At 38.2% G+C, this 17,791-nt stretch overlaps 1 protein-coding gene across 1 annotated transcript in view; it reads left to right on the forward strand.

Moving 5' to 3' along the window:
• Positions 1–17,791, forward strand: part of LOC134876922 (A-kinase anchor protein 7-like) — a 44,883-nt gene that overhangs the window by 3,500 nt on the left and 23,592 nt on the right. Inside the window, 5 exon segments of the mRNA XM_063902179.1 lie at positions 2,082–2,101; positions 2,104–2,241; positions 5,131–5,243; positions 6,592–6,638; positions 7,457–7,557. Of these exon segments, the coding sequence (XP_063758249.1) occupies positions 2,082–2,101; positions 2,104–2,241; positions 5,131–5,243; positions 6,592–6,638; positions 7,457–7,557 (419 nt within the window).

Genomic DNA, 17,791 nt, shown 5'->3' on the forward strand with positions numbered 1-17,791 from the left:
ACTTCCAACAATTGAACTTTTTCACAGCCAAAATGCAACACAAATGTTCATAATTAACCATGATTCTTTGCAGTGACTGTGTAGGGAGGGTTATAAGGACAGAAACTAAATATAAGTGTAAGAGTCTAAATCTAAAATAACAAATATTTTAAGTTTAATTCAAGGCTCTAATAATTATGTAATGTATTGCTTAATTTCCACCATTTATAAATAAGTCACATGATAAATGACACATTAAATATGTCAATGTTATATGTATTGAATAAATTAGAATAAACATTTAACTATTTAATCATTTAAATCACACCTCAGCAATGCATGCGACTAGTATTAAATACATTTCAGTAAGCATGATCAATACCTTTCCCCTGTGTCATTCCATTTTAATACACATAACTTAATTTATGGACATCTATGGTTTGATTTCTTTGCATGTGTGGATTGCGTGGGTTCTTACCGACATCTGATGAAAATGTCATGTCAATAGCACGTTTAGAAATATATTTACTGAGAAAAATGGTGACGTGTTCAATACTTATTACTACTACTTATTATATATACCGCTGTATATATATATATTTATGAAGATTTGTTTATACACTAGTCTGTTGTGTTAGATACATCACATTATCTCTGAAAATGTTTTGTGTAATTTGCACAAAAAAAACGCGAAAGCAGGGATCATGGTTTGTGAACAGCTTTCAGTTGAATTGATCATCTGTTTGACATGCACATACGTCCTGTGCTGCTTTTGTTTTTCTGCATTGATTGATTGTTGAATAAAATCCCTCTTTTGTCCTGGATTCTGCATTTTCCTATTGCTCTCCCATGATATAACCCATACTACAGCTTTAAATACCCGTACAATCGGACAGAGTACCACTCAAATTACTCTACGGCCTTCAACCATATATTATCAGGCTATCTTATTTAGTCTGTGATGCTGTGCATTGTTAGGACCTCACATAAACAAACAAGGCCTCGAGTTTGTTGTAGTGGGATGGAGAGTCCTGCAGAGAATAATAACCAGCATGTCACGTTAGACGCTGCTTCTGCCTTTATCTCTTCCTCTCAGCACTTCCAGGAAAACTGCTTGATCGTGCTTTTAAATATTTAAGGGTTGGATTCCGATATTGAGAAAAGCAGTGCTGAAGGAGGACGTTCCCTGAGGCCAGAATGTAATCTGAGGCTTTTGTTCCAGTTAATAAGTAGAATAAAATGTCCCCCTTAACCCCCGTCCCTCAATATGACGTCAATTCCATCCCTTTCCATAAATTGGTCACGTGAACGGTCACACTTTAAACATTTTTTTAATGTCTTTATTAAGGAGGGCAGCTTCAACAGACAATACACATTTTTTTCACATTTCCTGGTTTTTGCAATCAGTTAAAAAATACAGGAAGCTGCATTACCCCTCTGTTGTTTAATAAAAGAAAACAAACAACCCCCCACCCCCCCAGCCTCACAATAACTGGAAAATTGGTCACAGCATTGTATCCCTTACACATCCTGAAACATTTCACATGATAAAGAACAAGTAACACCACAAAGAAGACATCAAAAAACAAATCATAACTAAAAGGGGAACATGTAGACTTAGTCAGGGGGTAGGATTTTATATGAATTAAAATATGATATAAAGGGCTGCCATTTCCCATAAAACGTATTTGAGTTTATGGTCAAACTTTTTAACAGTTATATAACATGAGACATTGCTAACCATTGTTGTCAATGAGGAAGAAAACTACCAATTTGTATTATATTTCAGGTACATTTTTAGAAGTATGAAAAAACATTTCCAACATTTCCAACATTCAATATAAAAAAAAGTGCATTTTTATCTTGATTTCTCGTTCATTTCATGTTTTCATGTTCGTTTTGAGTGACAGCCCAGTGCGGCTTGTGTGATGATACTGATTCTTAATCTTAAGTAGAAGATTGTGTCATTAGTAAGCACCAGATCCTCTCGTTATGTAATATGAGCAGGAGGGAGAGAGGGGATTAAGTTGTGAACCGGTGTGTGTCAGCGTGTGTGTTTGTGTGCGTGCTGTGTTCATTCATGTGTTTATATTTTCTTATAGGGCCGCAACCGTCCTGGCTGAGCCGAGTCCTCATTGGCCGAGCTGCTGTGTGGGCGGGATCTGGTGCTGCCCTTCTCGGGGATCGGTCATTTCAGGAAGGAGGTGGTGTTTGTTGGGCTGGCCCCCGGACAACACAGACACACACTGTACAGTCTGGCAGGTTGGTGATGAACATTTGACTTTTCGCTCTTCTCATACGTCTGTCTGTTGAATCCCATTTGTGTTGTGTCTGTTTGTTCTCTATTAATGGATACATTACTTTAGTACTTTTTCTTTACGGTCAGCGGAGGAGCTCTTAAGATTTGTTGTCTTTCTTAATGACACTCAAATTAGGCGGATGCTTTCTGTTGTAGGCTTTGCAGTGCCAGGTCACAGATTAGACATCTTTAGGACCTCATAGGGTGTAATCTGTAGGGTGTAATCTGTAAAGGCTAACCCTCACAGTCTCGCATTCAATTTGTTGTGGCGGGACCTGATATTATGTAAAACATTATATCGTTTTGCTAATATCAATCAGCTTTACACGTAAGAGTATTTAATTATTGTCGTTCATCATTGTGGAGCCAGTTGTAGACAATCTGTATAATACTTGGCAGATTAGTATTATAGTACTGCATCATATACTGTAAGTATGTCAGAATAGTACTCCAGAACTTGAGTGAATGTACTTTCCACCACTGCTTAAAGTGGAATTGGTCAAATAATATGTGTTTTTGTGTAATTTCCTGTGTGTGTGTCTTGATAATGTATTCACACAAGTGTCTACAGCGGTGCGTGTGATAAGTGTTCATCCATCTTCTTACATTTGTCATTTTGCATCTGTACAGTGTGGGGTGTATGCAGAAGCACTTGCGTGTGTGTTTTTGTGTTGTGCCTTTGGCAACAACACTAAGCCAACATTTCTAAGAGGATTCTCACTCTATTGCTCATGTGACACCCACACACACACACACACACACACACACACACACACACACACACACACACACACACACTTGCACACACATTTATTTTTATATTAACTGCTCAGATCAGAGCAAATATTACATTTGGCATATTAGTGACTAGCAAGCTGAGTCAAATCCCAAAAGGCATTTTCATTGCAGGGCTTGATATGAATCGGAAGTGCAGTAAATTCATCTTTTAAAGAGAGAGATATACAAGGGAGATGGTTGTACACAATTAACCTGGCTATCAGGGTTCAATTAATCATAAAAGTTACCTGATAGGAATTTCATTACTCGCCTTTATAAGTCTCCAGATAATGGTAGTTTTTTTCTTGCTTAGAGGTGAACATGCAGCGTCTAACTCGGGATCTACTCCATCAAACCTCTTAGCTGACATCGACACAGTCAGACCCTCCCTCATTAACCCAATCAATCATGTGAAGTGTGTGGAGAAATATTATTAGGACAGTTTGGCTCGATTGGTCGTTTCATGTTGACCTTTTGGTGCTGACGTTTACGGCCTCAAATGAAGTTACAGTTGTTCAACGATAGAATGAACAAAATAAAAGATACATCACATAAAAATAGAATGTATTATATAATATAAGAAGTAAAAAGTGCAATAAAAGATACAATAAGATAAACAAACATAAGAATTAAAGTAACATTTCCAATAAAAGTCAAGTGCATGATGCTCCGAGGGAGAGGTCAACAGTCTGATAGCCAAAGGCCTACACTCTTTATCCAACATAAGAGCGTTCAAAAAGAATGCTGCCAAGTAGTTAAATCTTTCAAATGATCTCATTAATTAATTGTTTTTTGAAAAGAATGTATTTATTTATTATTTTGATCATGAGTTTAGAAGGTGTTAGCTTTTAAACAGACAAGTGAAGGTCAAAACATGTGACCATAACGAACAGCTGCAAAGAGCTGGATACAGCTAGTAACGCAGCACACATTTCTTTATCACTTTTATTCTATAATTCCATTATGTCAACTAAATTATATGTATGTCTTATGTGAAAACCTTATCCATTTTTCTGTTATTATTTAGGTTATTTTATGCCAATCGAAATTAAGTATCTTTTAGTTTTTAGAGGCTCTATTTTTTGGGAAACTCCAGTATATTTATACATGTATGTTTATGTATATACACCAAAACACCAAGACAAATTCCTCGTGTGTGTTAACCTACTTGGCAACCTGATTCTGATACTATATATTTGAATTATTTACATCAGTACGTCCACATTCCCTCAACCGTGTTTGTTGACTTGGAAGTTTTTTTCTTTTCATGTTGTAATAAAGAAACACATTAAATTATTTAATATTCAGGAAAATGTGTTGAAACTAGTGCTACACACACATGATGCTATTCTCTTTTAGTTTGACATGAAATGTGGTTCAGACTGACAGTCTGTGATAGAGTTTAGAAATGAGCCTTGCTGCTGTTTGAGGAAACACATTGACGTTGACTTCTACCACAGGACTATTTCCCTCTGAATCCTCCCGTTTGAGTTTAATTTATATTTATGACGTGAAAAACGACACTGCAACTCCAGAGAATTACCTCAGTGAGTCCATATTTTTGTTTTGGAAAAGCTAAATAAGGATAAGGCAGGAAGTCAGACTCTCCTGTCCCCACGTCTGCTCCCTCCACCCCATCATTGATTATATGCTAGTCTTTCTCTCCCTGTGGAGCTCCTCTTCTAAAAATACCCCTCTGGTTTCCCTGTTATCCTCATCAGTCGGTGTCAGTGTGTTTGTCTGTCCTTGCAGGTTATTTACTGCTAGTTTGTGCCCTTGTTTTGAATCTGCGTGGTCAAATGACATGCAACTAAAACGCTTCTTTTCCCATCTTCTGACACGCATTCGCTGCCATCTGTTTCTGTGTCTTCCCGTTCTGGCTTTTACAAAAATCCATGAAGGGGATTTGAGAGAAATTGAGGTGGATGACGTGCATCTTGCTCATGATGTTGTGGGCTTGGATCCAAGTCATGACCTCTGTTACATCTCTCCCGTGTGTATTGATATTGAATTATGTCAACTGAAAGCCTTCCTCTTCCTCCTGCTTATAACAGAGTTGCTGTCATGTGTTGCAGAATTGTTGCGAAGCCGTTTTGAGGAGCAGGGTCTTCTTCAAGAAGGAAATCGCGGGTTTGAACCCCACCTCACCATCATGAAGCTGTCCCGAGCATCAAAACTACGATCCCAGGTATACACACATTTATTATTGAGATGCTCAATATCTTTGCATACTATATGAGGCAATGTTGACATGAGTCCAACATGCCTTTTACTGCCAATAATGGACTGATTCTAACGGCATTCAATGCCTTGCCATCAACTTTCTCTTCACATTATATCTCAGGAATGCTTTCCGAAAATGTCTTAGAATTTGGCACCAAGTCGACATGGACTCAAAAAGGAATGATAAACTGTTGGTTGTCAAAGGTGGAGGTCACTGGTACCTCATAAACGGGGCCATAACTCTTTCATAACAATTTGTATGCTAATTTAGATCATTTAACACATTTTTAAAATACATTTAATGATTATTTTCTTCAAGTATGCCAAATTGGTAACCTGATTCAAGTGCCAAGATATATATACAGCCACGGACAAAATTAAGAGACCACTTCAGCATTATCAGTTTCTCTTGTTTTATTTTTTATAGCTACGTCTTTTGAGTTAAATGATTTATTTATTTTTTATTGTATTCTATAAACTACTGGGAATTTTTCTCTTTGTTGGAATTCAACACACACTGGAATGGATGTCATATATGTAGAGATAAAGATTTAAGAAAAAATTGGAGTCTCTTAATTCTTTCTGCGGCTGTATTTTTTTTAACTGTTATATTTACTTAGCATAGGCATGCTACTAAGTACTAAGACCTCGCCTTCTGTCTATGTCAAAAGCATTAATTAAACTACTGATTATGTCACAACACAAATTCAAGGTTTTTTTTCCTTAACAATGTCTGTATTTACGCAACAAATAGCATATACAAATATCCAGACAAAGTTACACTGTCACAGCATGGTTTTGGTTTTAATGGAGAATATCAACATACAGTATATTCGCATTGAATGACTTAAGGATCCAAATTATGCTTTTATACGCAGTCCAAAGCAAATAGCTCTCTTTTCATAACTCAGTGGTTGTGAAAGTGGTTGTGAAATGTCCAGCCAAACAACTGACGCCCAAGCTGAAAATAATTGGGATGGATTAAGGGGAGAAAACCCAGGAGTTAAACAACGGTATATGGTGATCGAGCTATTGAGGAAATGTGTTTGAAATGGAGTAGGATATAAATAAAGCTGAGGTGGAAGAGGACAGAACGATAAGCAGAGGTGAGTACTGGTCAGGAGGAGAGACAGGAAGGACAGCATCCATCTTTTTGTTCCTTTGACACCTGATGACATCATATCCTGGCTGGCGTCTGCCGGGCGGCATCCCTGTCTTCCCCTGTCAGTGTTAGTTTGTGTGTTTGTGTATGTGCGACAACAGGGAATATCCTAAAAGTCTGATAAGCATTTGTTTTTCTTTCTGTCTCTCAGGGTATAAAACGTGTGGACCCAGCCCTCTACTCAAACTATACAAACAAGTAGGTGCTTTTTTATTTAGATAACAGTTCAGACACAAAATGACCCTGAACAGTACACTGGGACGTTTGGCCATTTCCTTTTTCAATAGTGCATGGATACATTAAATGGAGATGGAACGTTGTAGGTAATGTATACCAGGGCACGATTTGATCTTGAATTTGGTTTGATAATTTTTTCCCAGCACTGTTCTATTCCATTTCTCCAGTCTGCATTCCCAATGATGACAGATCATTGGTTTAATGAATCCTTTTAAAAAAGTGCATTTCAACGCGCAAAGGCAATCCAAAATGCTTTACAGAAAACACAAACATCATTAAAGCATAGTGCACCAGGAACACATTATGAATTTACAGTAAATGCATATAAAATGTCATTAAAAAAAACAAGAGATAAGATAAATAAAAGCAAAGTTAAAATAGAATTTGACAGGTATATAATATACAGTAAAATATATATATATATATACATACAGGAGAAAACTTCTGCATTAATCCACTTTACCACTCATTTCAATCAACTCTTTGACTCAGAATCTCAATCATTTATTTTTCTCTTGTGAAAGTTGCATCACTTTTCATTTGACCAGCAGCACATTAAGTGGTATGCGGTTTTGTCTCCAATATTGTAGTTTTTAGGGGGGAAACAAATCTATATAATCCAAAAGTATATAGCCATGGAGCTTAATTGAGTTGTGTCTTGTAATTTGAGTCATCATTGCTCATAAGTGGCTGTACTGACGGACGTCGGCATCTGCTGGAGGCAACAACACTCTTCTGTCTCTCCCATTCTCACAGCCGCTTTGTCCGTCTCGCTGCAGGTTTTTCGGAGACCAGACAGTCGAGCGGGTGGATCTTTGTTCCATGTTGAAAAAGAAGCAACAAGATGGATATTACCACACTGAGACTTCACTACAACTTGGTGAGTGTGCACGTGCACGAGAGAGCTTTATTGTGTTTGTGTTTACCGTTTATTTGGCAACCTGAGACCACCAGAGGGCGCTCTGTGCACACCTACGGGACGATGAGTTTTCAAAGGTTTGAAGGGATTATTTATTATGGGCGATAACTGCAGCATCATTTTAGCACTGAAAATATGAATAAACTCAACATAACAAACATGTATAAATACTTTGAAGACATTAAGGTGGCAGTAAATTACAGGGATGAGGAAAAATGTTGATGTACTTTACTTGAGTACTCATTTTATGCTACTTTGTACTTCTACTCCACTACACTCTGGTACTTGTTTCTGGTACTTTTACCTCAGTACAAGATCTGTACAGTAGACTAAATACTGTAATAATATATCAATATAAGGATATGTTCTCTCATTAGATGGTTCCCACATGTGGCAATATTTCCATATTCTGGAAAACAAATGCTGTAAATCATTCTTAATTTGTCTGATCTCTGTTGGAAAAGATCTATTAAAAATGTGGTAATTGGCAAATAACTTGCTATGAAAGTTATCCAAGAGTGAGTTCTGAGCATGTAAATAAGTGACATCATCAAACTTCACTTTATGTGCTGCAGCTAAAAGAGGGGCAAACCGCCCTTATCGAACACCATGGGAATACACGAGAGCTCATTTCCATTTGAGCCTTCCTGCCAGTTCTCTCAGGAGTTGGCAGTGTAGAAGCGAAGCTGCTGTATAATGGCTGCTGATGAATGCAAAGCTGATGGAAGATGATGCCGTTATATAATGAATGCGTATGTATATGATCTGGTTAGCATTTCCCTGATGTGTCATTGGAGGAAATGTACTTAACAATCTTTGAGTTGACCCAGTGGAAGTTGATGCTGTGTATCCCCACATGAGCTCCAGATGGCACTCATGATCACATCTGGAGTTGGGTTGAAGCCAGACAGACAGTATTGATGTGTCTATCAAATGCTGGAGGCTTCTGATGGCATACTAGGAGCAGAAATATAGGATTTATTTTATGAATGTATCCGTGTTGTGAGTCCACAGCTGAATCAATTTGTCAGGATAGGATTTTAAGCAGCCACTAGCAGCAAAACCCCCCTCAGGGAGGCGGGGTGCTGGCGCTTTGTGGCCACCAAGATCGATTGGCAGTGCTGAAGCCAGATGCGATCTCTGCTGTTTCTCTAATGAGAAGTGTCTGGAAGACGTTTAATTGTCAAACCCCTTTATTATGATTCACATGAGGCACAAAGACCGAGGTAGAATTTTGTAGATACAAATGATGCATTATTGACTTCTGAGGCTTTATTAAATCCTAATGGGTCTCTGCTTTCCTTGAAAAAAGCACATTACTCCCTAAATAGCTGACCAGTATTGTAACACGGTGCTCTTAGTTTAGAGGCTAAAGTAGTGGCTTATTAAGGTTTATAATGCTGGAGCTTTTTAGTGAAAATCACAGGCATAGAAGCCGACTGACAAACCAAATACCCTTTTTCAGTTACATTCTGCCTGTGGGCTTAATGTTGACCCTTTTAGGATATTGAAATCCTTTTGTAATATTTGTTTTTAAACAATTCACGCCATTTTTAAATAGTATTCAGGAACATGTTCATATGCATTTATCTTGCAGCATTACAAATATACTATAGGAATTAAAACATGAAAAAAGTGTTACTCGTGGGTTACCATGCATGCGGAATTAGTGTGTATGCCTTCAAGTTCACATAAGCTACTTGACAGGGACTCCCTGAATCCCACTGCGAAGCAACTACCAGTGTGTGTGTGTGTGTGTGTGTGTGTGTGTGTGTGTGTGTGTGTGTGTGTGTGTGTGTGTGTGTGTGTGTGTGTGTGTGTGTGTGTGTGTGTGTGTGTGTGTGTGTGTGTGTGTGTGTGTGTGTGTGTGTGTGTGTGTGTGTGTGTGTGTGTGTGTGTGTGTGTGCACTGCTTGAGTGGAACTAGGCTGTCACAATGTTTTGTGGATCACTGGGCTGTCTGTGAAAGACAAAGAGAGTGTGTGTATGTGTGTGTGTGTGTGTGTGTGTGTGTGTGTGTGTGTGTGTGTGTGTGTGTGTGTGTGTGTGTGTGTGTGTGTGTGTGTGTGTGTGTGTGTGTGTGTGTGTGTGTGTGTGTGTGTGTGTGTGTGTGTGTGTGTGTGTGTGTGTGTGTGTGTGTGTGTGCGTGTGTGTGTGTCACTCCATATCATCAGAAAGCTGGTGTTTTTTATCAAGTGTTTTTCACAACAACACACACATAATATGAAATGCGCTGAACACTGCACCGTGTCCTGTGATGTCACCGTGCTCTGTCCACAGCGAGGCGTTGCAGCGTTGTGGGTTTAACTTGTAATACTTGTTGTCTCTGAATGAAGTGGTGGGAATGAAGTGTCCCCCCCCCAAGCTAGCTTTCATAAGCTTTTCAAATCAACACTGTGTACACTTGAAAAGAAGTATTCACCATATCGTCCTCTTACAAGATCTTAAAAGACTTTCACATTACAACCTCTTAACTTATGATAGCTTACGTTTCCTCAAGATATTTCTGAGCCACTTTCATAACATTGACTCTTCTCTACTTCTGAATCAGAATCAAGTTTATCGCCAGGTACCTTTACACATACAAGGACTTTGATTTGGTGTCTGGTAGTGTGAAAATAGACAATCTAAGAAAATAAGTTGTAAAAGTAATATCAACATAATAAAATAAGTATTTTTAAGAATCTATTTAGCATTAAAAAAGAAAATGCTTTAGACCAATTTACACCAAATTTGAATTAAAATATACAAAGAACCTTAAAAGCTAAATAAACAAACACTTAAAACAATGAATATATGGCAATATTTGGCAAACTACATTGGATCTATATTATAAGTGGAGGGCTGTGCAGACATGTGTGCAAGAATAATAATAATAATACATTTTATTTGGAGGGCCCCTTTCATAGCACCCAAGGACACCTTACAGGGCATTGGGTAATATAGGGAGGGTTAAAACAGTGGACAGCCGGGGTAAAACAAGACAAACAACAGGAAATGGAAATGGACTACAAAGAGACATAGGGTACAGGTTATAATGAGAAAGCCAGTTCGAATAGGTGGGTTTTGAGTTGGGTTTTGAATATTGTTATGGAATCAGACTGTCGGATATGTAGTGGCAGGGAGTTCCAGAGTCTGGGTGCCGAGATGCTGAAAGCTCGAGCACCCATGGTGCTGAGGCGAGAGCTCGGGATGGAGAGAAGTCCAACGGAGGAAGAGCGGAGGGTGCGGGAGGGGGTGTACACCAGAAGGAGGTCAGTGATGTAGTGGGGGCTAGGTTGTGGAGAGCTTTATATGCGAGTAAAATGTTTTTTTAGTCAATACGGTACAGAATGTACCAACATGTTGTCAGAGTTGAGCATGAACATACTGTAGCGTCTGCCCCTAAGTTGTGAATTTTAAGGTTGTAGTCACAAATTAAAAGTGAATGAACTTGCTGTAAAACACCGGGAGACATGTGCGCTTTTCTGCATGCGGTCCCATCTCACTCACGCTCATTCAGATCCCCTAATGATGTGGTTTTTAAAGCACATGGCTCACGAGGTCCTTCAAAACTAAAGGAAATTCATGGATCATTTTACATGGGTGCCTCATTCTTGAAGCGCATGAATTATATTTAGCAAGGAAATTCTTAAGGTAAAATTCATTTTTATTGAACAAACATAAAACTATTCTGTGCTAATGTTTGCTGATGTGCATTAATAATCAATTCATGTGTTAATAAGCCGAATTTTCAAATAAATTCTGTCAATTAAAGTTGAAAACATTTTCTTACAAATCTTAGTTGATAAAAAAAACAAAGCCTCATAACTTATTTGCGTAACGAAGTTGAGATGTACCCTTCATATTCCCCCTTATTATAAGCAATCTGAGGCTTCTGTTTTAAGGAAGGAGCTGTGATGATGTTGGCTGTTTTTTTTAACTCATGAGGCAATATACCTCACCTCTACTGAGGGGCCCAGACCTTGGTATGTGTTACTGTATGTGGCCCTCAGTGAAACGTTTTTTTCTGAAACATCCCGGAAGCATTATGAAAAATCTGACTAAAGTGGAGTTGATGCGCTTTGACATATTGTCGCTGTTTTCACCTTTTGATCCCGTCATGTCCGCTGGCTCTCTTTTCTCTTCGAATGAAAGCATCATGAAAGGGCCTACGAGTTAAACTGAGTGTCATTGGTAATGTGTATAATCAACAGAGCACAGAATAGATTTGTTTGCTCACAATGAGTCACAATATTCACACCAGGATCTTGAACACAATAAGGAAAAGTAACTGTTCCCTGCCTGGGAGTCAGCCTTTGGTTTGAAATGTGTAATTGTCATTAGGTCATAGTCAATGTGATTTAGGACAAATTGCTCCTCCCATTCATTCACATGGGGTATTTCACTAAACCATTGCAGGAGGAAGTCTTTAAGGTGCTTCACGGGACACACAAACACTGTTTGACGAGAGAAAGGCATCTATATAAAGAGCCAATGCAAGGTGAAAATACAGAAACAATACACGCACACATTCATGTCTCATAGAACTAAATATATTTTTAGAATACTAGTTATCTGACGTCATATTCAAAACACTTACATGCAAAACTTGTAGTACCGGTTCACCCAGATGTGCTGCACAAGATACCCTACGTAGATGTTATGATTTTGTCGAACTAGCGCCAGAATACAGCGGCTTTCAGTTGATCAAGACCTTTTTCATGAATGGAAAAAGAAGGCTGCATGGAAGGTAGGATAACAATAATCTTTAAAGCTATGGTGTAATAATGATAAACTTTATATTTCTGTATTATAAAGCCATGATGAGCAACTGTTCAGCACTGTCAAAATAGGTATTAATGCAGCAGGGAAAAAAGATTGAACAAATTGAAACCTTTATTGCTCTGTTTTTCTGCCTCCTGTTCCTCACTCTGAGTTTTTTTGTTCTGGTGGTACACAGTGGTCAGTGTCTGATCATGTATTATGCATGTGCTAATCCCATAATCCGCAGTACAACATAATCCACAACAGTGCCTGAGATACACAACCAAATAGGGTGTGAATGTTGGATAAAGCCAGGGTGGGGCCAGAATACTGTATATGGGCAGTGAGAGAAGGAAGGATGAAAAAAGTTTTTTGTTGGATTGATTTGATATTTTTGTTTAATTTATAGTCAACCATTTTATACTAGTGGATTTGGCGACACCTCTGGCTAAAATGGTAACAGCTAGTGCAGTTAAGCGCCCAGATTTCCGCAGAATGCTATCATGTCTTTTTATTTTGATTCTCTTTTGCTTATATATACTCCGGAGCGAAATGGCATGAAACATTGTGTAGCCACTTCTGTTTAGATAGTCGGATATAGATGCAAGTTTACAATTTTGAACAAAAACACACTTTCAGCTACATTTTTTTACACACATTTTTCTGTTGGATATTAAAGGTGCCATAGAATGCATCTATCTGGTATTTTAAATTGTTCTCTGTGTCTACAAAGAAGGTATATAACTTTGGTTGATCCAAAAAAAATGTCCAGATGTGGTTTTACAGGTCCATTTACAACCCTATGATTTGGTCCTAGAATGAAACATGCGGAATTTCCTTATTTGGGTGCTCATTTAAATAAGTATGACAAGCTCTGCTCTGATTGGCCGGGCTACAAGGAGCAATCCATGGCTGCCTCAGAGCCCAGAGAATTAAGTGAAGTTCTTGAAACTGTGAGAGATGAACCATGGAGGCTATTGGTATCCAACCTAACTTGTTTGAGCCTTTAACAGAGGAGGAAACCGATGAATTTGAAGAACAGCCAGTTGGTCGGAGATTGGAGAGCAACGTTACGGAGTGTTAAGTGTTAGCATTAGTGTTTCCAGCAGCTGGTGTATGCAAATTCTACCGTGTCTGACGTAACACACAGGGATTGTTGTAATTCCCCTCCGCTGTGATATGCATATTCATGATTTGAACGTGAAGGAGGAAACAATGGTGTTTGAGGTTCACGGTATGTCAGTTCAATGTACCGAACTCTCCTTATTCAAATATGCCAAGGTAAATACAGTTTTCCATTCTATGGCACCTTTGAAGGTTTGAAAAAGGATAGTGGTTTATAAAGTAGCAACGTGTGTTTGTGAGATAATAATCCTCCTGTGTTCGGGTCTGATAAGGTTTCTTATGTAATTTAAACTCCTTTTGTTAGTGTGGATATATTTTTTCTAGTTAATTTGAACCTAGTGGGTATTTAAATGCCAATAAAGACGTTCTTCAAATGTCATAGCTTCTTTATCTAATCCCAACATACACAAACACATGGTCAGTGTGACCTTTCCAGTTTATCTGCAAAGTGGAGATAATACTCTTTCAGTAGGCCGGCAGGTTCAGCTCCTCTCATGGCCATTTTACATCTATAAACACATAAATATGTGCAACAGCAATCGCACACCACACACGCACTCTGGCAGCGTACACACATGATGATGATGATGGTTTGTTGCTCTGTGACCTTTTGGTATTTTATAGAGAAAAGGTCCCTCACTTGTGTACAGACTGTGCTGCTTGACTTTTCCCCAAGAACCAAGTCTTTGGCAGAGCTCAATTAGGTCCCCAGCCACCAGTGCCAGGTGATGTCATTTGCTAATTTGCATGTGAGTGTGTAAATGTATTTTTGGAGAAATATTAAAACAGGAAATTGCAGCATTTGAAACACACATTTTAGGGCCAGTGTGTAGTATCTGGGGGGTTTATCAGCAGATATGGGATATTAATTACTGTGGTGTTATCAGTGTTTATTCACTGTTGTGTTATGGTTACTTCAGAATGAGCCTAGATGCCACCAAATCCTTCCCATTGTCCTTTTTAGTTAATCTGTAGTAGTAAAGGTGCCATAGAATGGAAAACTGTATTTACCTTGGCATATTTGAATAAGGAGAGTTCGGTACATTGAACTGACATACCGTGAACCTCAAACACCATTGTGTCCTCTTCACGTGCAAATCATGAATATGCATATCACAGCGGTAAAACGGGTGAATTACAACAATCCCTGTGTGTTACGTCACACACGGTAGCATTTGCATACACCAGCTGCTGGAAACCCTAACGCTAACACTTACCACTCCGTAACGTTGCTCTCCAATTTCCGACCAACTGGCTGTTCTTCAAATTCATCGGTTTTCTCCTCTCACAGTTTCACAAACTACACTTACTTCTGTGGGCTCTGAGGCAGCCATGGATTGCTCCTTGTAAACCAGCCAATCAGAGCAGAGCACGCAATAATTATTTAAATTAGCCCAAAATAAGGCAATTCAGCTTGTTTCATTCTAGGACCAAATCATAGGGTTGTCAATGGGCATGTAAAACCGCATTTGGATATTTTGTGGATCAACCAAAGTTATATACCTTCTTTGTAGACATCAGAGAACAATTTAAAATACCAGAGATGCCTTCTATGGCACCTTTAAGTAAAAGCACCTTGCCTCCTCCTCGCCACCATTTTCCTCTGTGGATGGTTTTATAGTACAGATGCCACTTGTTAAGATCCACTCTGTTGGTCCGATAATGATACAAAAAACAATAATAGCAGGCACAATGGAATTTATTAATAGCCTTTCTAGTGCCAACATTGCAGTCTAACTGTTAATTATTTTCTGAGACTAAGCTGCTCATTTGAAGTTGTTCTTCCTTTTTTCTGCCATGGCAATATGCAGACGTCTCTTACCATACACAGCAGTGATCAGTTTCCTCTTTCAGTGGAAATTATATAAACGTTTGGTCATTTGTTATATACTGTGTATACAACAGATAAAGGCATCCTCCATGAAAAGCTTTCCAAATCACCACCAGTCCTAATTCTAATAATTAATTGTATAGACTCCCTTTTCCTCCATGTAATTCATTACAGTGAGAGGACATATAATACAAAATGCAGCTGCTGCTGAATAAGGCCTTTGTTATAAATTGCAGAACTCATATTCCACAGAAGTGTCGCTCAGGTTTGTTTGGTTATAGCTGCATATGAAGCATTTTAACACACTAGAGCCTTTGTTCATTTCATAACTTCAAAAACTCAGCAGGTCATTATTTCACCATTGAAGTAAGACCTCTTAGAAGGGAAGAATTGTTAACGGTAATCCAACAGGCGGAGAGCTATTCTTAGAAAGAAATTAGAAAGGGTTGATTAAATGTGCATTTTAATAATGCGAACCATCTCTCGTGGCACTGGTTGACCTAATGTAAGGTGTCCTTCTCATTTCGCCTTCACCTTACATCACTTGTGAAATTAAACAGCTCAAAGAGGAAATAAAGGGACTTTAGGTTGTAATTCTGATTCAGGAATACTTCAAACTTAGTCAAATGTGTCAATTAATCTTTGGAAGATAGTTTGAAAGCTCATTCATGTTAATCTGCTGCAGTAATACTAATTCATCTTTTCATGGTTTAAAATGTGTAAAAAGGCTAGGAGTTACAATGAGTAAACAGAACCGAATGGTAAAAGAGAGGGTTTCCCTGTCTTTCAATTGTAATGATATTATGTAAATGCTACAACAAATTCCAAATTTCAGTCCGCATTCAGATTACAAGATATGAGCACGTGTGTGACATTTGCTTGTTTTATCACTTCTGAGATGCAAAGACAAAATCTCATGTGATCTGATCCAGGCATTATACATCGCACACGAGAACTTGCATCATGAGGCAGCTGCCACCAGCTTCTGAAGGGTCAGTATTTCAATAGTACACTAAGTTTTAAGAAAGATCAATATATTCTAGGTGGATGTACTGTCCACATTTTTCTTTATGGTTTTCATTTAGGCTACTTTCATTTTAAATCACTGTTTTTAAAGCAGTAGGTTTGCTTTTAATTAATGTATTAAACTGAATTTTAACTTTACTTTTCTGTAGGCCTAGCCTTTAATTTAGGATGAACTATTTTACAAACTCAATATTTTAGTGTCTTCTTCATTTCTATATTGTTCTGTTGTCTTACATTACATTACACAAACATATTTTTCTTCTTTTATTTATCTATATTACATTCGATACAGAGGTAATCCAAAAGTATTTGTTACATTACTTTTATTTTTGATACTCAGATGAGGTTACGATCCCATGTTATTACGTGTAAGTAGACCATTTTTTTAAGTTAACCTCCCACCTCTGGGTAGGCTGTTGTCTTATCTCATGTTGATTTCTAAAGCTGCATCGGGTTTAGCCAACAATAATCACCTGACAACTTAGTGCTGGCCTAAGTGAACAGTAAGAGGATAGAAGAAGGGCTGCAGTCAGATAAAGCAAATAAAAGAAGAAAGAACAGAAGGCAAAAGGGTCGAGAATAGGGAGGAAATAGAGCAACTGTGACTTAGCAGAATGGAGGATGAACAGCCAAGAGAGTGGGATCGAAGAGGATAGAGAAAGGAGATTAAACAAGAAGGATAAATGAGGGAGGGGAGAGAAAGAAGAGCCAGAGAAGAGGAGCAGAAGCAATAGAATTAAATAGATAGTGAAGATTAGACAAGCAGATAGGCTGGCCAGACGACGGGGAGAGAAAATTGAGAGTCTGAGTGAAGGTGACATTAAACAGACGAGCAGTTCAGGTTTGATATTCAAACGAGGAACGTGCAGGCCGACTTGGGTCAAGACAAGCAGAGGAGGATTGGATAAGATTTAGAACAATTTAAATCATCCTCTTTCTCAGTGAGATGTTAAACAATTACTACTAGAATATTTTTCCTCCATCTGTTTCTCTGTCTTTGCCTTAACATTATTCTAGTGTTAGTCATTTTGAAGATTCATTTGGATCAGCTCTGTCAAACGTTTAAATAGAAACAAATTACCCAGGACTTTACCTTGTTTTGCTGCAGGGCATGAAAACCATAAATCAACCAGCTGTATTCTAAATGTGTTTTTACCCATAAACGTCTATAGAGATTAGTTAAAGAGAAAAACAGCAAAAACCAATTGATTCAAATCCAATTGGAAGTTATGTAAATAATGTAAGCAACCTCAATTTGTCAGAGAAACACAAACCCACAGCAGTAAACATTACAGTGAAATCCCACAGCAGTTAACCCTATGATTGACTCAGATGGAAGGGATGTTCAAATAAAAATACCACAGAATAGATGATGTAGAGCGCAACCACTGCCTGAATGGTTAGCTTGTTTGCTGTAATGTGAGCGAATGATGGCGGAGCATGAAGACATGTTCCCTAAATCAATTTC

This window comes from Eleginops maclovinus, chromosome 15, assembly GCF_036324505.1.
Source record: "Eleginops maclovinus isolate JMC-PN-2008 ecotype Puerto Natales chromosome 15, JC_Emac_rtc_rv5, whole genome shotgun sequence".
Lineage (NCBI taxonomy): Eukaryota > Metazoa > Chordata > Actinopteri > Perciformes > Eleginopidae > Eleginops > Eleginops maclovinus.